At 41.7% G+C, this 25917-nt stretch overlaps 1 protein-coding gene across 2 annotated transcripts in view; it reads right to left on the minus strand.

Moving 5' to 3' along the window:
* LOC146974663 (polypeptide N-acetylgalactosaminyltransferase 10-like) overlaps positions 1 to 25917 on the minus strand; it is an 81696-nt gene that overhangs the window by 37934 nt on the left and 17845 nt on the right. For both annotated transcript variants that reach the window (XM_085798228.1, XM_085798229.1), the window contains exons 2-4: positions 18489 to 18591; positions 16180 to 16318; positions 11553 to 11719 (exon numbers count right to left, since the gene is read on the minus strand). In XM_085798228.1, the coding sequence (XP_085654354.1) occupies positions 11553 to 11719; positions 16180 to 16318; positions 18489 to 18591 (409 nt within the window). The remainder of the gene's footprint in view (positions 1 to 11552; positions 11720 to 16179; positions 16319 to 18488; positions 18592 to 25917) is intronic.

Here is a 25917-nt window from a genome sequence, read left to right on the forward strand (position 1 = left end):
GTTAATGCAGTTGATGCAATTGGTACAATTGGAGTTGATGCAATTGGTACAATTGGAGTGGCCTTATAAACAAGTATTTTTTTATCATTATAAATCCACATGGACACTTGACAGGAAAATACACTTTGAAGCCTCTTGTGTATTCAACAAAAATAACTACAGACACTCAGAGGAAAATAGTGCGAGTAAAGGCAAAAATCTGACAAACACATCTCAACTCTCAGACTCCATTAATGTCACTCTTCTGTTATGTTGGATTCACAGCAACAACAACAAAAATCTGTCTTTGTGTGTGGTGTGTGATGGAGTGGTCACTGTGACAGAAAGCAGCAGTGTTTAATAGTTTTCCTTTTCAATATTCTAATCTGGAAATGCTTTTTTGCCAACCACTTAAGCTTCATTTTAAGAGCTGCAAAAACGTTAGTGGCTTCGTTCCACAAGCAGCTGCGGTTGGCAGCACGATGCGCCCACACTGGCAAAGATCAGCACTGTTTTCCGTCTGAAGACAATGCTAATCTGTTTTCCCACCAAAATGTGAGACATATTTCTGCACAATTAGCAGCAGACCTCTTACGGTCAGCTCTGTGGTGGCTCCAGGCTGGAGGCTGTGCTGACGCCTGCTGGGAGCCACGCTGTCTGACCGCCAAACCGCCTCTACATCTAACTGGAAATACATCAAAAGACACTCTGCATAAGAGCAGGGCCACTCCTTATCTGAAATGAAGTATTGCAGCCATTTGCTCAACTGATCCCATCGGGGAGCAGGAAGGGGGGAAAGTAATTGGATGATCAATCTGCCAATGGCAGGTTTCCATCACAGAGTAGCTGATAGTGCAGTGTGCCACCGTGGTTTCACTGAATAAATACAGGCTCTGTTATTCTGGCTGTGATTACATGACACGGGTGGCTTTTGTTTTAAATAAATATCAATGTTATTGACAAACGCTACAAAACTATTTGGTATGAGAGCTGGAGAAAATAACAGGACACAGAGTCCTGTTGACAGGGTAAACACAAGGGAGAGTTTCCACCTACAATCAGCACAGTTATTGGTTTGACTGCTGCACTTCCTACTGAAGCAGCTCTGATCCGAGTGAAGATGAGATCCCCTCAGCATCTTCTAGGACCCTGTCCACACCTGGTATTAAAATCCAACTCAGACGATCTGTGATTTGATTTTGAAATTGATCATGTGACCACATTCTGGGCTCCACTGTCCTCCTCTGACAAATTAGTTTTATTAGTACTCATAATAAACCCAAAATATTTTATCACTTCAAATGGCCTAAACTTTACTTCATCACACAGCTGTGAGCAGTGCTTTGATTTGCCATACTCTCTCTCTCTCACACACACACATTGACAACAGACCTCGAGCAAACCACTCAAGATGCATGTGAAGATACATTTTAATGCTCTCCCAGCTCTGAGCCAGCCCTGGGTTCATTCAAAAAAGTAAACATCAGTTCACACAAAATAATGCCATCCATACTAAGTTTGTTTTCACACATGAAATGGGAGGATGAAACACTGGTAGAGAATGCATCATCTCAGAGAAACCTGTTTCTTCCTCTCTGGTCAGTAAGCATACAGAGTGGAATCTGAATATACACGTAGATGTTTAGGAAATACAATGCAAGACCAGTAATTTACATTACACATTTTTGTCTGAGCCTCTCTGGTAGTTTATGACTGTTATTCTAAGAAAGAAAGTAGAGTGTATAGAGAGCTAACCCTAGGTTAGAGAAAGACAATCAGGGTGTGGAGGGTTATTGAAGTTAAGGATTCCTACAGCATGATAACACACTGCGGATCAACACCAACTGTGGGCTGCATGGAGACAGAGAGGCCTGCAGCAGATCAGTAATCAGAAGTAGAAATGCAAAGAGCACCAGTGTGATCCCTCAGTGCTGTGTGTAAAATATGCATGAGTAAAGAAGTGGAAACAGTAAATCACAGTTATGTATCCGAGCACTTCGCAGCACTGGTAGGAGGAGAGTCGACACACAGACTTATTGCAGGGTGTTTTTCTGACTATGAGAATCATCCATAGTTCTCAGAGAACAGCTGTGACTGGATTTAACACAATAACAAACCAGCTACTTGGCAGCTCGGCTAAGTCATTCGAAGGCCCGTGGTGACGGGGCCATGAGGAAATGAATGAACAACATCTTGCTCTCTGCATCATCAGCTCCACAACAAAGAGTCCTGATTAAAGAAAAAACAGCTCCACTGGTGTTGATTATGCACCGCTGTGGTCAAACTGGCAGGTTCCCAGGTGTGAAGGTGTGAATGATGACTACTCCCCTCCCAAAGCGAAGCCTGAAAACTCTGTGGCCGTAAACAATTGTCAACTTGTTTTCACTAATAAGGCTGGAAGTTCCACTGTGAGTTTTTAGTGTGATGCCAAAAAACCTGGATGTGATAATGTGGTGCTGATGCATTGGGGGGAGAGGGAGAGATAGAGAGAGAGAGAGAGATACAATAATAAAGCCCTATAGCATTGTTTACAGTGCTTTACTACTAATACCCTTCACAAAATGACATCCCAGTCTTTCCATTTAAGGTGGTTCAGGTTCACACATTGGCTTTAGGCCACTGAACAGTTTAATAAATGTTGGGGAAAGAATGTTTTTCTTAAAGCAGAAGTAAGCGATATTTTTGTGTTAATATAAGTCTTAAATAGTTATATCTTCCGACAGCAATCACTTCTATAGAGTGTTTGGACCGAAACACGGGTCTGTCAGTCACTCTGCTCTGCTCTGAGCCGAGGAGAAAACTTTTCTCGTATCCTACAAGTTTTATCCAATGAGGAGAGAGAACGGCATGAAGGGCTGTGTGTGCAGCCAAGGGATGCGCGTGAATGTGGTGACGTAGGGACGAGGACCAATAGATCCATGACGAGGGCGGGGGCTGCTAACTCCATCGGCTGACAAGACGTTATGGTGCGTTCAAGGCAACCCGTAACTCGTGTTTTTCCGACCTGTGAAGTCGTACCAGTTCGATCTGGTACGAGTTCACGGGTCGGAAGTTACGAGTGGCCGTTATAGTGACTTTCACAGGTAAAACAGGTTGGAAAAACACAAGTGGATTGTCTGGAACGCTACAAAGTCGTAAGTCGTGACTTGAAGCTGTAATTTACGGTTTCAAAAGCCTGCCTGGAACGCAGCATTAGCCAAAACGACCGGATCGCTTACTTCTGCTTTAAATACTTAATATCCAAAGTAGTTTAAACTTGGATGCAAAGTAGGGGAGGGGGGGTCAACTTGCCATCATAGACAAAACAGCAGCAATCCCAGGGCTGCAACCCAAAAGCTGAAACAAGGCAAGTTTTGTTTTGTGCAATCACACAATCAACATCTGTTCTTTGTAGGGTATCGGCCATTTAATTGACAGTGCTCTCCTCCTCCTCACGCACTAACTCCCTTGCTGCACTATTTTGCTGGGACACCAGATCTGCTGTGATTGGTTTGAAGAAATGCAAACAAGCCATGATAATGGATGCAGCCAGAGTGTTCTCCAGCTCTGACACAGTGATGATAGGTCTGGATACTTAATCACCTACTGTTTGTACTGCTTCAGAGTTCTGCCAGACTTTGAAAAGTTTGCATTTGCTCCTATGGATGTGTGTATGTGTTTTTTTTGGACATGGAGCAGAGGTGAAGTGGTGCAGCTGAGGTTGGTCAGATTTAGTGGCTTTGTTAATGAATGCCAAGAAAAGGTTATTAATGGCAGAACATATGAGGCTCACACTGTAAAGCAAACACTCACATCCAGGGCTCCATCACCTTGCTTTGGCTTTCCTCCTCCCTGATGTGGAGAAGAAGGAGGCAGCGCTGTGTTCTTTTCTGTTTCTGTGAAAGTGACAAGTTACAGCTACTCTCTCTCTCTCTCTCTTGCTCTCTCCCTACCCGGTCTGGCCATAAATCCGTGAAATGACTTGGGCTCCAGCAGCAAGTATTCATCGCCCATGCTCAGCCACAAATGCTAAGCTGCCAGACACACATGCAGCCATTTACTCTGTGTGACCAACTTTACACAGCAGGAGGGAGTGTGGGCGATGTGAAGATGTGGAGATAATAAGGATTGAGGCATTCACAGAACCATACAATGCATTAAATAAACAAGGAGTGACAGGTGATTGCTAATTTTAAAAGAAACCCATCAACTTTAGTAGAAGGCTTCCATCTGTTAGTGTAACCAAAAAGCTGTTAAATTAGCTGTGTAATGAGTTCTTATGTACCGCAAGGACAATTTCAATAAGAACATGTAATGTTAACATTTCCCTCTGCTGATGTTTCCAGTGGAATTAGTACAAACCACTCATGCTGATCCAGAGTAACAACAGTCAGTTAAATGGCAGACGACAAAGCTATTCTGGCTTTCAGTATATCAATTAGCATGTGTGGCCAGGTCTCTGAGAAATTCTGTTTGTGTACAAACAATTTGCAACAGCAAATAGGTTTCATAGGAAATGTAATGGTTTCCAGATCACGTTTCCTGTTATCATACTGAGGACACATGTATGCCATTAATCTGCATGTGGCAGATTTAATAATACTGAGTGAATCATTCAGATTTTCACAGACCGTGTTTGTTTTGCGCCAAAATGCCTGATCTTCCAGAACAAGATCCACATGGAGTAACTACATCATTATTAACCACCTTTATGTTTCTGACACTTGGACGTTTAGACTCTCACAGCAGTCTGACATTCGTCTGTTCAAGAAGGTTTTTAAAATACAGTAGTGAGTTTAAAACATTAATATTTTCAATTCCCAAAGAATAAATTCACTTTGTATATTCAAACTTTAGAACTATATTTCCACAATTTTCAGCAGTTTTTTTTTACCTTTGCTATTGACCTTTGTTTTTAACCTTAAACACAAAAGGAGAATCCAGGTAATAGTAGGACTGGCTATAGACCTGTCACCTCTGATCCAAGAGGCTTCTTCATTTCTTATTAACTCATGGAGAGATCCAGGTACTTGACCTCTGTGTTAAACCTCTAATCTTCTGCCCACAACTGTTCACACTTGACCTCAGGTGGTTCTAATGAACCACGACATCTGCACTAACCACCCTCTCTAGACGACTGTTTTAGTCTTGTCACCTGAAAACTCATATATCCCTTACAGTGAACAATCTGCTTCCTTGTCTCCTCTTCAATTGGTTCCTTGCAGAAAATAATGAGATAGAGGAACAGCAAAGACAGGTGCAGAGTTAAAATGCAGAATCCAACTGTACAACATCTGCAGTAAAGACACAAGGTCAGTAACAACTGTGAGGTGTTGTGCATTAGGTGTTCACCACCTGCAGTCAAGCCTGAAAAGGCCACATCAGGGATCCCACATTGTAGGGCTGTCAAAGTTAATGCGTTATTATTAATAATAATAATAATAATAATAATAATAATGGATTACATTTATATAGCACTTTTCTATTGTTACCCGATACCCAAAGCGCATACAGTAACCATTATTCATTCTGACCACATGCACATCAGTGGTGGTAAACTACGTCTGTGGCCACAGCTGCCCTGGGGCAGACTGACAGAAGCGTGGCTGCCATTTCACGCCAAACTGCCCCTCCGACCACCACCATGATCATTCATACACATGCACAGGAGGCAAGGTGGGTAAGGTGTCTTGCCCAAGGACACTACGACAGAGACTGGGAGAGAGCGGGATTTGAACCGCCAACCTTCTGATTATTGGACGACCCGCTCTACCTCCTCCTTCGTTAACACATGCAATTAATTACGCATTAAAAATATTACACACAAATCGATTAATTACGTCACATGACATCACAGTAGGTAGAGTCTGTCTATGTACACAGTCTGTGTCCTAACGTCCTGTATTTGAGGAATAGTGCGTTCCGTTTGAGTCAATAAGGGGCTGGTTTGTCCCATATTTCCGTCTTGAATGCAACACCATCCCATCCCCATTCTGTGAAAGTCCGCCCCGCTTTGCCTGTGATCAGGTAAAAATTGAAGCCATGGCTGATTTGATCACAAAAGAGTGGGAAAATTCAAACTCTTTGACAGTGGCAGTGCTAATGACTATCAGACTAGTTGTAAACTATGTCTACGAGCGTTTCCTGTGGCGGACGGTGACCTGTCAGATGTACAGCAGCTTCAGGAGGGCAACACTCTCCGTTCACCACGAAGCCTGTGATGTGATTCATTTATGAAGGTTGAGGTGAACAGTCAGATACAGGCATTTGTTTAATACGCTAATCAAAATTACTGATGTGAAAAAATAAACAACTATGATGTGTTACTATTTTTCACCAATCTGTAATTGCATCGTAGGTTTGCATCCTTCAGTACTATATAAGAATGAATAGATGGGTTTTATTAGTGTTTTAATCACGGTTAAAGTTAGTAGTAAAGAGGTTTTTTAGAAACCAAGGACTTTAGATGTACATGGAGAGGCATCTTGTGCTTGATTCAACTTTCCTTCAACCATGACCTCAAGTAATCTCTGACTCCTTTGTCCAACTGCCGCCCACCTCATCCGACCCCTGCAAATCTGTTGCCATGACTAAATTCATTAAACATGACTTTGGCTCTAAACTGAATCCAGCCAGCACTGACATTTACTAGTGTAGTTAAATGTAATCTCTTGGAGACAGAATCACAATTTTCTACCAGTTTTTAAAGTAATTTAAAAGTTATTTCCATGCTGATATCAAATTAGTTCTGTTATTATTCACCATGTGGAGACAGTTTTATGTTTCACCACCTTCAGACCATGAGCACAGAGGGAAGCTATTTTTGTGTCTTGGTAACACTGCAGGATTTAGACATAATATAAAACCATATTAGTGGTTCGTGAAAATGTCTGATGTACTTGGGTTATAATTAGATATTTCACAGTTTCCCGGGAGTGTACTGTATACAGAGGAGCGGGATATAAATGAGGGGAGGGAAAAGTTGACACAGGGAGATATAAGAGAGCCGTTGTCAGCTCTGATAGCAACACTTGCTTCACTTTGTAGCTCGGTGTCACGCTCGAGTGCTGGCTGTAAATCAGAGCTGCCTGCTGGTCAGATGTGGCGGCGGAGAGAAGCTGAGAGAAGCAGAGCGGGAGATAAAGTGAGAGGCAGAGGCCAAATGGTGCTAGTGGGGAGGTTTCTCATCCCCAGTCATGGGGAGCTCTCCTCAAATGAAACCTGTAATTAAAATTAAATCTGAATATAGTTTGAATAAAACCTGCAGAAGAGGAGACATGTCAGGGAAGGGAGGATAGATGCTTCGGTACAAAACCTTCCATCTGCCACATGGTGGGAATTAAGAGAATAAAAAGCAAATGAAGATAGTGCCTCCTGATGTCTCCCCTGTTCTGTGACAGCAGGGGGTAATTTCATGGACAACTTGCTTTTAGTGGAAAACAACATTTTAGGAGAGAGAGGCATCCTTTCAATTTGGATAGCACCAAATACCTAAAACTTTGAAAAGACTTTGAAATCCACACTAAACCACAGAAAGAATGTAAACGTGTAAAAAAAAAAGAACACATTTTGTCCGTACATTCAGTTTGATTAGCTGCTCTTTTTTTTATATTTCTCTTGGCAACTGTGGCTTGAATTCATCCTCCTGTATCATCAGTGTGTGGGTAGTGTATGTATGGGAGAAAAGTGCTGTTGCTGTGAGTGAAAGGGTGAATGTGGCTCCCATTGTGAAGTGTTGTGAGAGGTTGATAAGATTAGAAAATGTGCAGTGCAGTCCATCCATTTATCATTTACTCTGTGATGGCCTTCAACATGGCTCCTGTAACATATATAAAGGCTTTCACAGATGTCAGATTTTATAGGAGTATAAAGGAGTTTTATGTCACTTCTATTTACTTTTATAAAAGCCTCCACAGATTTATATTTCAAAAACCCAAATCTTAACTAAATTGTGTTTTAATGCAAATCCAGAACACTCACTTGTTGTATTAGTAGATTTGATTGAAAACAGTCTGTAAATAAAGATGGGTGGAGGCTATGCCTGCTTTCTAAAGAGCGACTTTAAAGGAGACATATTATGCCTCTTTTCCACAAATTAAAATAGTTCCCAGGTGTCTTAGAGACATGTCTGTGACATGCTTTGGTCAAAATACCCCAAGGATCAAACATCACAGCTCTCTTTTCATCCTCTCAAAACAGCCCTGTTCAGAACGGCTGGTTTCAGTGCCTGTCCCTTTGAATGCAAATGAACCGCTGCTTGCCCAGCCCCACCCCTTCTTCCAGTACAGGTAGGCATGGTATATGCAAATGTGTATTATGCAAATATATAGAGCTAGTTTCAACTATGATACAAGCCGATGCACAACGATACACGCCATCGCGCTGCTAACCGCCGTCTGAGCGCCGATCACAGCATGTGCAGAGCAGAGCGGGTGAACATTTCCAATTGTCGTAAAGAGACCTGTCCATTCCTCCCGTCCACTCACATGCTCTGAGAGCACAATGGATTGGAGTTGCATATTTGATTTGTATATAAAAACTTGACTACAGTTATTATGATTCCCAGTCTCACCCACTCTCGTTGACTTTTTTCCCGTCCCGTCCCAATCACTTGATGAATAATGAAACTATTCCCATCCTGTGGGAATCACGTGGGAATTACATGACCAGAAGGCAAGTCAAACACCCAAATATATGTATATAAAGAGCCAAAAAGTGTTATTTCCATAATATGTCCCCTTTAAAGCTTAGACTGAGCCCCTCCATCACCATCTTGGCAGCGGCCAACTCCGCCCCTAACAAATGTGTGTGGGCCATGCGTAGCTGAGACTTTGTTGCATGTCAATTCATGACAAGCATACACTCACCCACGTGTCACTCAAAGAAGCCCTTGATTATGCTGAACTTGAGTGTTAAATAAAACAGCAGAGTTGTATAGATAGTCGTCATGAAGGAGGAAATTAGATGTAGAGACCAAAATAGTTTTTGTGCCAGGCTATAAACATGTGTATTCCTGCTGTTAAGACGGACATTTTAACATCGGAGTCTATGGAGACTGACTCACAGTTGGAGACACAATCATTTGAGGAATAGCAGGACGCTGCAGCCTAAGGCCCAGTGGCCTTTTGTTAACACTCTTTTTGTCTTGTGTTAATATAGGAGCATAAATGTAGAATGGTTTTTATGGGTTTTATCCCTCTATGAAGCTAACACACTGAATAAATGGTTACAGGATTGAATCCTAATCTTTATTGATCACTTTTGAAAGCGAGGAAAAAGTAAACAAATAAGCCATAATGAGACAGCGAATCGTCATGTTTCCACTTTTATCTGCAGTCGTACAGAAAATGACTTCTCATCTTGGGGAATGAATGTGTGAAGCAGAGATGAAGCGGCACACTGTAAGCCCGAACCACACTTCATAATAAATCACTTTTTCCCTGCTCCTCTATCAGGCAACTCGCTCCTTAATTTATTATGCAAGGGTTCAAAGCTGAGCATTGATTTGTGCTGTTCTGCACAGAAACTGTCTGGGATTATTCTCTCCAGCATTGTAACACCAACTCCTCAACCGGAGACCAGAACTGATTGAAGTTCACTTTGTCCTTGTGTCTCTTAAGCCTTAATTACAACCCAACTCATTTCTTATCAAAGGACAGTGATGGTGAGAAGGACTGTGAGAGCAGATGTCCCGCAGAGGTTAAGTCCCATCCCTGCAGCTCTGTAATGTTCTCCCATCCATCCAGACGACAGAGGGCCGGACCCGTCCCAGGTTCCAGGCTATTTTCACATAACTGAGTTGTTCTTTGCTTCCCACCCACAGGGATCTGGGAGAGGGGGAGAACTCTGCCTGAATCCTAATGGAAAAGTTTACTTCTATAGCTCTGCCTCGCATAATGTTCTTGGACTTACGGTACATTCATATACAATTATCTTAATAGCTAAAGACAAACTGAACAAAATATAATGTTGCTGGATAATGGTTGCCCAGCGGACACACATAGGGACCCCGACGTCGACAGATTTTAATCTTTGACCACATACTAATCAGGACAAAACCAAATAAGAATGTAGACATCAAATACTGATAGCTGACTGGTTGTAATGTATTATTAAGTCACCATAATCCAGCGTCTTCCAAATGTCTCATTCCTAATTTAACTAGACATAAAATACTGAACGAAAAATAAAAATACAACAACTTCTGTCTCGTGTTAGGTCAGTGACTGTATGACGCAAGTGTCTTTCACCCAACTGCTGCATTGTGTGATCTAGTAATTGCATGTCTCACCTATTAAGGGCCTGTTCGTGTTACAAATTACAGCAGATGCACTATGGCACATAAATGAATCTGTTGTGCACGTAATAAAAAGCTTGTGCTCATTTCAGATATTCACCTCACCTCACAAATAATGGCAGATCTGTAAAAACTTGCGAACACATGTGAGTTCTGTCTGGTTTTGTTAACAGCAATCAATCAACAGCAAACAAACTTATGTCACAATTGTGATTAAAATATATATATAAAATATTAAAAAAAAAATATATATATATATAGTAGCCTATATATTTAGACATCTTTTGCTGTTTGTGCTGAACCAGGCAGCAGCGATGGGAGAGTTTTGCCTCTGGGCTCTGATGGGTGTTAACCTCTAAATGAGTCCCAGGCAACGAAACATCTCATTACTGTGGAGACGAGAGGTAAACACATCCTTCAATGAGGGACGGTGACAAAGAGCACTAATTAACAAGGAATTAAACACTTTCTTAAGAGAAAGCTGGTGAAGGGACTCAGAGGAAATTAACACACTCGCGCACGCCTACGCGCACACACAAACAAAATGCAAAAATAGAAAAAAAAAAAGATGTTAGCTGCTGAAAAGAGGGGCAGCGGGGATACACAAACAAAGCCATGCCCATGTTTACTGAACAGAGACTGCCCTGCAGGACACTGCTGCAGTGATGATGTGTGTTTTATTTTGAAAGATGCGATTACGCTGTCATCATCTTGTGGAAATTGGACAGCCATGATGAAACGCCAAATTACTGTACTGCATCCATCAGCTACCCCGACATGTCGCTAAACTAACAACAGAGCTTGTGTGTTGCTGCAGATGCCTTTTACTTTACACCCCACCGCTGATGCTGATGAGTAACTTCCAGTAATCAGTAACTGAGTCGGAAATCAGTAACTTTACCAGCAAACAAAGAGATTTTAACACTGAAACTCCTGAGAAATTATAATGACCCGTCAGAAATATTTGAGCTCCTTCCTTCCCAGAAAATAAGTCTGAAAACCATCAGTGGTTCACAGGCAGGTTTTTTTTTTTTTAAGGTTTTAAGGTTACAGTACCTATAGCATCTTTTCCCCATTCACATCCCATTATCACATTCATCCCACATCTAAAGACACAGCTACACAGCATGGAGAACAGGAGACTAATTGGATCCCAGACAGTCCTACTTGAACCTAAAAGAATTACAGTTACATTTTGCCCTTCTCTGTGCTATGAAATAATAGCAAGGAAAATATACAAAAAACATAATCATTATTTCAAATCAAGGTATATCTGTGTGTGTTTTGTGATCAGTACCTTTGTCACTGAAGTCGTCGACCAGGATGATCTCTGCGATGAGCTGTGGTGGAGAGCGGTTGAGGACGCTGTGAACGGTTCTGAGCAGCGACGACCAGCCCTCGTTGTGGAACGGGATGATGATGCTGGTGTTGGGCAGCTTCTCCGCGTACAACTTCTGTTTACAGCTGCAGAATACATATGGAAAAACAGCACTTAATAGTCAAATATTGGTAATCTTTTAACAATTTTGTTATTATTTGTCGTTTCCTTCCTCTGTTGAAAGAAGAAAACAAGCATAATTTGTTGTCCTGGTTACACACTCGCCTACTCATAGGATCTTGAGGTCACCTGATCTGTTTGAAGATGTGTTTGAGCTGCAGCCTCTGAGGCTGAAGAATTGAGCCAACAGGGAAACAACATAAACACTGCAGTGTTGCAGGTGGCTGCTCGAGGCTGCGTCCAAAAGCCAGTGAATCGTCAAACACCCTCAAGTTCCTAAAATATTACAAAATTTGTCTAAAGCTAATTTCCTATTACAGTGGGTGATTTCTTTAAGGCTTGAGGTGCCATATAATCAAGGGTGTGGAGCTTTGAGCTACAGGTGAGTTGCCATGAGCTGACATGTAGCTCTTTGCCCATTTTTGAATTAGCTGTGGAGACCGGCACTGTCAAGATGGCGACATCAGAGTAGCTCACCTGTGGGAGTGACACTGCAGAGTCAATGTAGTCTGTGGTTTGTGCGCTGTGCAGCTGCAGGTCAAGGTCAGGTTCTATCTGGTCGTTATCTGTTTTTTTTTTTCCTGTTCTCAGTGAATCACCGGATGTATGTTGCTTCTCCTAACGCAGCCAGCATGCTCTACCACCTTTATCATGGCCCCTTCATCATCTGCTATCCTTCATCATCATCTTCAAGATCACAGCCTTAAATCATCATCATCTATATCTACAGAAGACAGGTTTATATCAAAGAACTACTTATAGTCTTAGGTGTGACAGAACCAACACAGTTACTGATCTTCAGACCCCTGATACTCACACCTATGGCTGTTTGGTCCCGAATACATTCAGGACCAAACAGCCATTCGTGGCTTGGGGACTTGACCATTCACTTATTACTATCAATCTATGGATATTATTAAGCATGCTTAACCATCTTATCTTAAATTGCTTTAAACTTCTGACCAATAAGAATAATTTAAATTGAAATGGGGAATATTCTTCCCTTGACTAATGAAATTAGCTCTGGGGAGTTCATTGTAGGTTTGACCTTTTTACAATACAAAGACCTTCAGAGCGGCTGCTGAACGGAGCTCAGAGCAGCAGCGCTCTGCAGGGACACCACTGATATGTTCCTCCTGCATCAGAGACGGCACTAATTGTATTATTTGCAGCACATACAGCTGTTATAAGCTGCCGACATGCGCTCCGATGACGGGCTACAGCGATCGCCTCGCGCACGCTCGGCAGAGCGAGAAGCAGGACCCCTGCAGAGGAGCTAATCATGGGAAGAGAGTAATGTTCCCCTTGCTGATGTGAGAGAGAGGGAGGGAGGGAGAGAGAAAGAGAAAGTGTGTAGTGAACTGTGTCAGTCGATCAATGTCTGTGTTGAACATTAGCCTGCATGTTATTCATTCAAATATGAAAGCACGGAGACAGGAAGGCAGGGTGATCGGCAGGCGGCCGGCCCCTGAATCTTAACAAAGCCTGACCAAGTCCACAGAGGAAGGAGGTGCATGTATGTGTGTGTGTGTGTGTGTGTGTGTGTGTGTGTGTGTGTGTGTGTGACTAAGTGTGCGTGTGCTTCAATTAAATCTTGTCAGCCTGCAGAAATCGAATGTGTCAGTCGCGAGTCTGGGACCGGCTGCCTCTGAGGCACAGACAACATGCCAATCACCAAGAGGCAGCAGAGATTCCTTCTGGGCAGATGAGGTCGGTGGGGGGGGGCAACTGGTTGGTTTCGAGAGCAGGTGTGTCTGTCTGATTGGACACAGGAGAGTGATGAGCGTCTGGCAGTCAGCAGGGGGCAACTTTAACTCTCAACAGCATTCATTCATTTAACACATTTACATGCTAATAATTCAATAACAGCCACATTAAAGCAGGACTGCTGCCCCCACCCACCCACCATCCACCTACCACCCACCACCCTCTCATGCCTCAGGGTCACAGATATGAATGGACTGAAAGCAACAAAGCTGCACCTGTTACATCATTGTAACGCCATCATGTTTCTACGAACACAGAAATCAGAGGGATAACGCTCGGGGACCAGGTTCACATGTTCAACTCTGACATGGAGTCTCTGTGTGGTGCTTTATAATGACCAGTTGTTTGGTGTATACACTCTGATCTGATAGGAAATGAAAACACACACGCAGCACAGCCTGTGTGTTCTTGGTCGTATAGCCACATATCAGAGCATCCATCCTTCCTGCCTCTCTTCTACTATGAATTGGGATAGATCCAAGTCCTCGAGGAACCCACGTTTTGACCTGTGACACAAAGCATGGTGGCAAAATAGAGAAGTGGTTAGCGATGTTGCCTTGCAGGGTTCGATCTCCGTGGCTGGGGGATTTCTGTGTATGGAGTTTGCGTGTTCTCCCTCTCCCTCTCCCTCTCTCAAGCTTCCTCCGAAGTGTCACTATGGACCAGCGATCTACTCATTCCTTCTTGTTTCTTCCCATTGAGGAATATCACAAATCTCAGGTCTGTGATGATTGAAATATTCATTCACATTTACACATCATCTTGCAATTCTCCTACACTTCCCTAAGTAAAACATCCCTGGATGTTCCCAATCAAATTAATTATGATTACTTGTGATGTAGGGCTCTACTACTTCTACTCTTAAACTCACCTTTGTATGATGTTATTTGTGTCTGTTTTTAACTTTGTGCTATACTGCATTCTACATCATCATCACTGAAAATGTTTTTGGCTTATTACTGTGTTTTATGTCTTTATATACATTCATCCGTCTCATAATGTTTCATATTTTAATCTATGTTGTATGTGTTTGCCTGTGTGACTTCTTGCTCTTGAACAGTGTGAGATAGAGTAAATAACGTTACTCACAAACTGACACAAGGTAATCAGTGTGAATGTGAGGTGGTTTGTAGCTACAAGTCATAACACTGTGACAACTTGTGCAGCTGACCCTGAAGTGGTGTGGATAGATTCATATCCTGTGGCATGTCATAAATAAATGCAGAAAAAACACTGACACACAACTTTATGTGCACTTGTTTGGTCTGTATTAAAATTATTTGGTCATAGTTATTACAAGAATCACATCTTTACTTGGAATCTGATGACAACTTGTCTTGGACTATCTTGAAGGGACTGTTGACTTGACTCGCACTGTCTTTTACCCCTGGCAGCTCTGAAGCTGCTTTGTTGTGTACTGCATGTGTCAGTGAGTGAGTTTCAAAGTTAGTCCAAGCATTGACACCGGCCTTGTCAAAAAAAAAAAAAAAAATGAATTCACTTTTTCTGTGGATCTGTTATCATTGAGATTTAAATCAAATACACATACAAGCTATATAGTAGTTCTGTGTGGTAAAATGTTTGGAGATTTATTCTGAACACCTGACAGCACAGAGCGGTCAGGGCAAGAGATGCGTAAGGTCAAACAAAGCCGGCTTTTAAACACAGATGAAAAGAGGGAGTCGTCCTGGGGAAACTGACAGTGGAGAAGCTTCAAAGCTGCTTTCCACATGAAAGAAGAGGGAGGGTCAAGTGTCAGAGGAAACTTCTCATCTGGCAAAAGAAAAGCTATGATTAAAGGCCTTTTCACAATGTCATTCTGGGACTGAAGAGGAACACACGGGTCAGGACGGGTTGTGGTTTCTTGGAAAGAAACTGGGAAACTTTCAAATAAGGTTTTCACCAGTATTTTATGAGGGGAAATTGACATTTGTGTATAACTGAACTACAAATTGCTATGCTTTTGGAATCCAGAGGTCCCATCCAGGGTCCTGGCTTGAGTTTAGGCAACAAACACACCCTGATTAAGTTAAGAAAAAAAAATACGAGGGGCGGTTTGAATCCCGCATCGGGCAGCCCTTTCCTGCATGTCATCCCCCCTCTCTCTGCCTCCCCCTTTCCTGTCTGCTACTGTGTGCTATCAAATAAAGGCAATATACTTAAAAAATAAATAAATACTGTACCTGTGTTTTCTTGAGCCGCACAACAATCTTTGCAAAACCCAAATGAATATTTCAGTGGACAACAAATACGTATAATTAGTACATTCCAACTCATCAATGTTTTTTTAAGCCTTGCTAGTTGGAAAGTGCCACTCCTAAACACGGTAGCCCAGGTTCAAGTGCAACCGAAACCATGGAGATGAATGCACACGGATGAATTCCACGCTTTTCAATAAACCTCCACATTTCTCCAACTGAGGTTGTTCTATTGATGCACCAGTTCATGAGATCTAAAGAAACCGTTCACCAGCGAATAAAGGACCCCGCAGACGGTCTGGGCGGCTTGTTATGACCCGCAGCATTTTAATTGACCTGTAGCAGGTGTAGCAATCACAGCAGGAGTAAAGGTGATGCAGTATAAAAGAGGATGTCCATGTTGTGAGGAGGTTGGGATGGAGGGATAGGTTGAGGAAACACAACACGTGTGTGGGACTCACTTCAGGTGGCGGATGTCAGGGAGGGAGCGGTTCAGAGAGATCCGGTCGCTGACGTAGATGTTGAAGCCGTTCTCCCTGTAGGCCTGGTCCACCTGGTCGGTCTCTGTCAGAGGGAACGGCTTCCCCTGTTCTCCATTACCTACATTACACACACACATACACAAGTTTTTTGAAAAAAGAAAAAAATTCCCTCATCATCAGGACCCACTACACCACACCACAGACATTTAAAATGCAGTAAATCATGGAAAACTACCTCTTGTAATGTCTACTCCTGTAAAGTCTCACATGCAGTAAACTTAATGGAGGCTTCTTTTTTGAATCTCCTACTTTTTCCTCCTTCCCAAAGTAACACTATATTTTTATGAGTATAATTTTGTTTTAGTTGTGTTTTTACTCTTTTACCAGCTTCATTTTCTCTTTTCCTTTTGGATTTTCTTGTATTTTTCAATCTGATGATGTTTGACATTTTTGCTATGAATGTACAGTACGAGAGAATGGATTATTTTGAATATAGTATAAAGTGTATCAAAATACCAAAATGCAGTCAGTTTAATATCACAGAAGATGCAATCACATGTGAGAAGCTGGAACCAGTTGGGGAAAAAAGAAAAAAAACAATCCTCTCCAAATATTTACCAAAAAATTGTCCATTAATTAATCAGTTAACTTTATTGTTTCAGTTCTTCACAGTGAGACTTTCAATTTCATACCTCTACAATATATCACATAATAAGTATGTAGCTAATCACTTTTGCAAACTTTCTGAAATCTGAGCTCGTTTGAGCCGTGCAACAAATTACACAGTGCTGCATGTTTCATTAGCCACTCATCAACGCACTCTACACAAACACACATTAATTCATGCATGGAGGCTGATCTATAGTCAGAGGAGGGTATCAAATTAAAGCGAGATGCCTTGTTCCATTAGGCAGAAATGGTCTGTCTATATTCCTGAAGGTAATAACTGTGGAAAATAACTTCTTACTTTAATGCCTCATTTCAGAGATAAACTCTTCAACTTAACGCTGCACCATTTTTTTTGTCTGTGTAATAAACTTGTTTCATGCTACGTCTTCTGGCTCTCCTCCAGCAGAATGTGAACTCTGTCAAATATTTTGGAAATGTACTTATTAGTCTATTTATTATGGAATCACAGGCTTATTCCCTTCAGGAACTATATTCATGGATGTAATGTTTGTGCTGGTTGACACATGCCTTTCCTTTTTACAACTCTGCACACAGTATGCAGCAGATATTTAATCATCTGCTTCTCTGAAAGAGATCCTTAACCTTTCCAAATTGGCACTTTTTATGCAGGAATTCATTCAAACCTTAGAGAGGGTTGCACATTTTTATTTTTGTGACTCATGAAAGGTAATATCTTTTCAGTTCTTTTCAGCTCAGCGGCATCAGCCACACTCTGTGATGTGATTGTTGTTTTTCTCCCAATGAGAAAAAGAAGCTTTGAACTGACCTCAGTCCCACTGTTCTCTTCTCATATGCATATTACACATCAAAAATATCCCTCTGTGGTACCTTTCACTCAAAATGTTAATTTAAAAACGTGCAAAAATGAAGGGCAAATAATGTTTTTTGAGCATCATCAATACCATCTAAAATCCAAACGTCTAAAAACCCTCATGGAACGTATTATTTATCTTTAATGCTCAAAATAGCCCTCCCTGAACTCTGCAATCTTTACAGTCTCAGTGTTGCTGACACACACAAAACGAACATCTGTCCTTGTCTTGTCTTATAACAGCCCTACAAGATGCTCAATCTGAATATTTTTGAGCGAACACACAGATACCATTAGTGAAAAAGTAAAAGTGAATTACGAAGATAGTAAAGTCACAATTACAGATCCTAGTGCGCTGCAAAACCCATTGTATTATACTTTAAAATCTCCATTCACTTGGTGCTCACTCACAAATTCATCGAAATTGCCAACTAAGTGTCTCCTAATACCATATAAAAGCCAGTTAAATCTGTTCCATTTGCAATGAAAAGGCAAAGGTATGCTATCCACTCGAGGCCTCAGGCTGAATCAATGCTTATTGTAGAAGATTAACTGTGTTTAATTATGAACTCAGAACTTTACTTGCAGCATTGATTTACACTGCTGCCGAGGGAGAGAAATACACTCACAGGGAATTAAGAGAAGAAAAAAAGTTCAACTGTAGTGCTGCAGCGTGGGTGTATGTCTGCATGTGTATGTGTGTGTTGTCCTGCGCTGAAACAGAGCAGATGTTCTCGGTAAACATGCCTCAGCAAAACAACAGCATGAGCAAAGAGTGTGGACGCACCCATGCGAGCAGCATCTCTCCTCATCGCCTCGTAGTCGTGCCAGTCTGTCCTCCGCACGCCATCAAGTCCCACCTGGGCGACCTTCCTCATCTGGTTCAACTCCTGCAGGAGCACACAAAGGAGACGCAAGCCATTATGTGGATGGAGAGCGGAGTTTGGGGCTCAGCTGCACAGGGGAGAGACATGTGGGAGTGGCTCGTGGGAGCAGGGCCAGGTTTCTAATTGGCACAGGTGTTACCTGCTAAATCGACTTTGACTGTCTCTGGTGAGGCAGCAGCACAGTGGACCTCGACACACACACACACACACACACACACACACACACAGAAAGACAGGCAGGAGCAAAGGGACGGTGATTGTCCTCCTCTTGGGTATATCCATTTCAATTTGGGTTATTGGAGAAGTCGGACTGGTAACCGAGTCACGGGGAAAGAGAGCAAAGGAGTGTAGGCTAAGTTCTGCTACTGCTAGCTAACCTTAGCACCAACACCTTTATTGGTTATCTTGGTTGGTTTTGGTTTCACTGCTGCAGATCTTGTGTTTTGTAGTTGTGGCTATGGCTTGATAAGGTGACCACGTTCATTTTAAAGTATCTTAGTGCTAAGGCTTAGTCAGTTTATTGAAACACATCGACCAAAAGTTGGTTGCTCCTCATCTGGAAACTAATCCAAATGTAAATACCATTATTAACTTTATTGTTGTCATGACAATTGGCTTCTTCAAATACAGGAACAATACTTTGACATACTAGGGAGTGGTGTCTCGAAAGCAAGAAAATGCTTGCTGTAGTCTCCTGAATAATATAGACAAGATCTATAATAATAGGCAATGTAGTTTGTCCACAAACGGCTGCTGCAAGAAAATTGAAAAAAAAAGATCCTGCTTTTCTTTTGTTTTTTTTATAGGAACCACACACAACTGTAGAAGAAACACAGACTTGCCTCCCCACTTCAATCTCTCTCCTGGCAGTAGGCCAAAACCTGCATGAGCTTCATTTTGCTTCCTAAAGGGCGCTGCTGACAGCTGGGTTTAGACAAAGTAAAGATGTTAAAAAAAAATCTAGAAAATCACATTAAATTTCACTGCTATTACTGGCACACAAACACACAGTGCACACAAACACCACACACACTCATCACCATAAGCTATTATTCTCTATTCAGTATTAAAATGCATAATCAGCCATTTATGAAATTCTCTCCATCTTAGAAATGACTTTTAGTGACTCCAGATATTATAGGATCACAGCACAACTGTAAATTAATTGGTTCCACGGGAGGATGCAATTAGTGAAATGTTGTTAATACAAGCGACACGTCTGACTGCAAGGAATACCATTAGCCAGGCTGTTAGCTGATAGCACAGTACAGTCAAACAAACCGCTAAAGCAGCAGTGAGCGTGAGCATAAAGCAGCTGCTCCCTGTTTCACTGTTTGCTTCAAGACTACTTGACATTTCAGAGACAGCCAAGCCAATCAGCCAAGGTGGTATGGTACCAAATGCAACAAGACCTAAACACTGTGCCAACATTATCACACTCAGAACACATCATACATTTATTTCAACAGTAGTCACAGTGGGAAAGTAAAACTTTTATATTATGCTGTTTTTGAACTTCACAATAAGAGCGCTAAATATGTTATCTTTTTATTTCCTTTTTGATCTTCACCCATGTGTCATCCACATACCTACAGTAAACCAATGGCTTGGAGGTGTTCCTTTATATGAGTTTAGGGCCTTGTGCTCTACCATTTCCATATTGGCCACAATAGGGACACTGGTGAGCCCATAGCACAGCCGTGCTTTTGTCTGTAGAATTTGCTGTTAAACTGACTAACCGATGCGTACGAACCGATGAAGCCCCTTGGATAAGAGGCGAAACGTCTACAAGTCCAGTTGCCTACGATTCAATTTGAGAGAAAGAGAGAACAATGACCTGGATGAATGAGAATATTCATTGACAACATCCATACTGTATTGACTCAAAGGTCTACTTGGTGATGAAGTATAAAATAAAAGTATGATAAGAATGAAAATGAAATAGCAGCAAGCAACCAATGACCAATGAAATGAAATAAGAATTTTATTACATGCAAACAAAACAAAAAAAAGCTACAGCTAGCACATAGCTATAGAGGCTGTCATATTAAAAAGACGTAATAATCTGAGGATCTTGAGTCAATCTCCAGAGCTACAGTTGTGTGTTGTAGAGCTCTTTATATATTTCTCAACATCAATATCCATTGTACAAACAGAAGAGACCGAGACTGTAAGAGCTGAGTAGAGAGAAGTGAAGCAGCTACAGGAAGCAGGATACAGGCTACAAAACAAAAAATGAGTTTCTTCAGGGCTGATGATGCCAGTATTGGGAAAATGGCATGAAGTGTCACAGGGCAGCACACCTGGCTGCTGCCATCGCTGTAGAAAATATCAGGGTTGACTGCTCTGCTTTGCACCGTGCTTTGGCCTTTAGACAGACAACAGCTGATGTGATGCACCAGCACTGGCATTCAAAACAAAGCTTCAGCACCACCGGCATTTAACTTTAATTGATTGTGGAAAATCAGCATAAAATGATTAGTGGCTAATTATTCTGATTGATGATGTTATTGATGCGGTCAATTACAAATGATTTGAGGAGGTCGCTGAACTGAAACAGCCACCGATGCCATCCTGCAAAGATGGAATAAATAACGGGGATGGGAGATTTATTCTGCATTGATTTTGATCTTCACTAACTTTCCTCACAAGATTCATAGGGAGATTTTCTTTTTTTCTGTTTCTGTAAAACTGTTTAGTTTACTGCATTAAAGTAAAATGCTGGTCCAATTATCTCAACACGTCATCCCTCTCTCCTCTTTCTGTTTCATATCTCCTCTCGGTGTCAGTCATGCCAGGACCTGACATGCACAGAGATTCCATCTGCGTGTTTCCAAATAAAAGGAAGCGACACTGCGCCGTCCCATTTCCTTTGATTAAATTTTCAGTACACGTCACCATGATATTCCACCGGGGCTCTCTGCTCTAACAAGACCTTGAAAAATGAGACAAGGAGAGAGAAAAACTTTTCGCAATCTGAGTCTTCGTGAGCGTTTTGGTGTGACTTTGCTCAGGTGTTATATTGTACCGAAAGGCAAACAAGAAAAATGAAAATATGTCTCTCCCTCTCTTTCTTACTTACTCTCTCTCTCATATATATACTTACAGGGAAATTAACTCCCAGAAAAGCTGTCGTAATCATTCACTGCTACTGTATGCAGGAAATGGAACTGGACACCACATTAACCCAGCGTCTTAGAGGAACTTCCATTTTATTTTCTCCCCCCCACACCGTATACGCACATTCATTTTCATTCCGTTAATTCTGGTTAAACTGGACTCTGTTCAGTTCAGTTTGAATTTACTGTCACTCTGCATCACACCAGTGCTCAACTAAAAGGCTGAGGTTACGGCAGCATCCAGACTAAATGAACACATCCTTCACCAAGTGTTTATCATTCTTACTACGACAACAAGAATGGTCTGGCACACCCAAGGGGGCAGTTGTCGGTCTGAGAAGTGAAGCTCACTTCCGCGTTCAAAAAACTGCAATCCCCTCAGATTCCTCTGGGGGCTGGTGTCAGAAGGGAGCATTCCCCATAGACCCCCATGTTAAAATCGCCGACTTTACATCCTCAGTAAACATGTTAAAAGCCTGGTGTCAGAACGTTTTTTCGTCTCAATCGATAGTTTCTACCCCCGCACACACTCTGAGGGGGGTGATTTTTTTTTTAACTCTACCGTTTTACTATTATTAGGTTAAAACTCTGGCCAATTAGGGCGCGGAAACGTTGAGTGACAGGTCCGAGCAGCTCCGTGGACAGCTGCTTTGAGGCCAATGGGCGGGTTCTCGGCCGGCCAATCCAACATGGCGCTGTTCAGGCCGCCATATTTGAGTCACAAAAACGACTCCCCAAAACCAATGGGTGACGTCACGGACGCTACGTCCATTCTTTTTACAGTCTATGGGCACACCTCTTGCTAGTAGTCTACACTCCTTTGGGTTGTATTCTTGTTAATATGGCATAGGTAGAGCCAACATGGTGGGGGACAGACAACCTTTACAATGGTGTAAGTTTGGGAGGGTCAAACTGCAGGACAATATAGTTTGGTGAAGAACAACTGAAGTATGCCGTGTTACGCGGTTGCCGCCGAGACTGTTTGTGGGAGATCACGTTACCACCACGTGACTGAATCCTGCGCACCGATTGGCTTCTGAGGCATGAATCTGGTGAATAAGGACTTTCATGCACCTCTCCTTTACTGTCTATTGTTTTCTTTTTGAGGTAGTATAAATACTCGATAATTGCACATTCACAACATTTACAATAATACTGTAGGCAATATATATATCACCCACCTCTACTCTGTGAGTAAAGCTACTATTCATACTAAAGTGCTACATAACAATAGCAAAAAACGCACATACATGTATAGCAGTTTTGAAGTGAAAAAATAGAAACTCTTCACCAAAGAAGAGGAACACCTGACATCAGATCAAACCAGGGGAAAGGAGTAAAGTTCCAAAACTGTCATGGACATTGATCAAATCATATCTGCTGTCACTGATGTGGTCTCAGTGGGGAATTTATTACAACATAGCTCTTGTTCTTCAATCTCATACAAACAGAAACCACACTGTCAGAAGATACAAGTAAACTTTTAGAAAACCAATCATCATTTCTCTTGTGTCTCACTGTTCTCTACCTGCTGCTGCTTCAGTAAAAAAAAAAAAAAAAAAAAAAAAAACTCCAGGGTGGCCTGACCTCATCCTATCCACTCCAACACTTAAAAAAGAGCCAATTCAACTGTCAAGGCGGGTGGTGCAAGAGTGAATCTCTACTGCTGTGGACCTGTATTTTATCACACACATATATCCACCTCATAAAAGCTGGTGTAAGTGGCATTCACATTGTGGAAAAGAGAACAAAAATGCAACTTTTTGTGGTGATTTGTCTGCCTCCCTGCTGTGTGCTCTCTCGCTACCTTTCTAACGGCCATCATCACAAGGACACAACTTCCCGCTGCCACAAACAAATTCCTGCTCCAGGCACTTTACTACTTGATCAATATTCAAGGTGCAGCATAAACCAGCTAATAGGGCTTCGCGGGAGCTACAGCAGCAGCCACGCAGCCCATGTTTTATCTCCATCAACTGTTCCATCATTAATTACAAAGCACAGTGGGCGATAAGTGACAGGCTGTAATGGAAATTCATATTTTATTGAGCAAAACATTCAGAGAGACAAAGAGAGTGAGAGAGGAAGATGTGGAAGTGGCCAATTTCACCTGCATGAGCAACCACTAATTAACTTTCATGTAGCCTTTTAACGGTCCATTCATCAATTCATCTAATGTTTGCTACTTACAAAGTGTCTGTCCCTGGGTGGGAATAAACATTATGAGTTCCACTTTGAATACATTTTATGGATCTGCAACGTGTATGTGTTTGTGTGCTGCATACAACAAGTTTAAATTACAAAGTATAACAAGTTGTACTGCAGTAATCCGACAACTTCAAAACTCAAATCTCCATGGTCCTGTTACTTCACCACCTTTTCAGTTGGCCTTCATTATCTGCAAAAGCTGGTTTCAACTTATCATTTCAAAAGACAAAAGGTAATGGAAACAGTTGCAGTCCTTAACCACAGAGCTCAACAAGGATCTCTGCTTTCCAGACGACAGATGCAAAATGTCTAATCAACACTGTTCAAATTGTCTTGATCAACTGGCTATAAAGAGTCATAAGATTGCTGAGGAGCTTTCAGGTAAAATTCAGTTGAAAGCCTCTAAATTTTGACGGCCAGTGTCCACAGAAAAAGCTAACAAATGCAGCACAAGAGTCTGGTCAAACAGCTCAGGGCCAAGGGCTCTTGAAGATTCAAGTTTGTGGATTCTGATCGTTGGTTAATTCAACGCCCAGATGAAAGACTTTGAAGGTCTTAAAGATGTGGGTTAGCTTTCTACAGTATGTGGCCCAGTGAATTTTGAAGAATTAGTACCAAAAAGTGCAATTAGAAGCTATAGCACATTTGTCTGAGATCTAACACGGCACCAGTTGTGCAATAAAATTGAGTTTTTGAGTGAAATCAAGGAAGCCATGTTTTGTATTTTTATGTGTTCAAAATGAGTAAAAATAGTACCCACTTGGTCCGCCTATCAGTGGTACCTGTTAGGTAAGGTATTAAGTGACACCCAAAACACACTTTTGTCTGACTTTCAGCAACATGGACAGACTAGAGACAGATGATTCTCTGCCAAACCTCATCCATATACTGATCATCTACTCAGAGCCGAACACCTGTAACCAAACAGGAGGCACATGTTGAAACAGCTTTGAAACTTGCAGCTTTCTATAGAATTTGTATGTGTTTGTTTTTTAGGATAATTGTACAGAATTGTATGGAAACTGTTTTTCAATCCTGAAACCCTCACCATAGTGTGTCAAGATAATTATCTCACTGTACTGTAGTGTTGTAATACTCAAGACCCATCTTGGTCTCAAGACCACATTTTCATGGTCTTGGTCTTGTCTTGGAATCAACTGCATTTTTACTCGGTCTTGTCTTGGTCTCGGTCGAGCTGATTTATTTTCAAGATCAGTCAAGGCCACAGCTGCTGTGATTTTTTTTAAAACCGCAAATGTGTGAATTTCATGAATTAAAATGTAACCAATAAAGTATTTTATTTTGAAAGTGTTGACGCTGCCACCTGGCTGCCACGTACGTGCCAAACAGGAGAAGAAGAGGGAGAATGTCTCGGCGAATGTCACTATACAAATGTTACACGCGGAGTGTTTTTTCTTCCCAGTTAACTTAAGATGAAGAAAATCTGGCTGATTTTGGCCCGATTTTCCTCTTTCCAACCAAGGACAAAAATCGGCCGATTAGATTATCCTACGAGATTATCCTGTGGTGTGAGTCAAATTCTCCTGACAGTCGGCTCGGAAAATGGTCGCGACGGTCGGAGCCAACAATCGTAACTAGAAATGTTCAATATTTACAAACGCCAGCCCCGACCCGACATCTTGTGTGTGGGAGAAGTCAACAATCCTGAGTCACCAACGTGAAATTGAATATAGCCAATAAAGACACGAGATGACTGAAGAACAGAAGCATAACAAACCATGGATGTATTGCATTAACTCACCACTTTTAACATGAATAATCTTGGAAAAAGGACAAAGAATACATGTAGGCTACAGTAAATTTGTTTTGTTTTGTCATCAGAGAATTAGCTCTCAAGTGTTGATATGTTCTTCATACATTGGTTGTGACAGCACTGACTGGTTGCTGCTTTTGAAAGCACCATACTGCAGGCTGGTTGGCCTTACCAACAGTTTGAAATAAATACATTTTTCAATATGACAAATTTGTGCTTCTGTTTATT

The sequence above is a fragment of the Trachurus japonicus genome, chromosome 14, assembly GCF_045865225.1.
Source record: "Trachurus japonicus isolate A0001 chromosome 14, Traja_1.0".
Classification (NCBI taxonomy): Eukaryota; Metazoa; Chordata; class Actinopteri; order Carangiformes; family Carangidae; genus Trachurus; species Trachurus japonicus.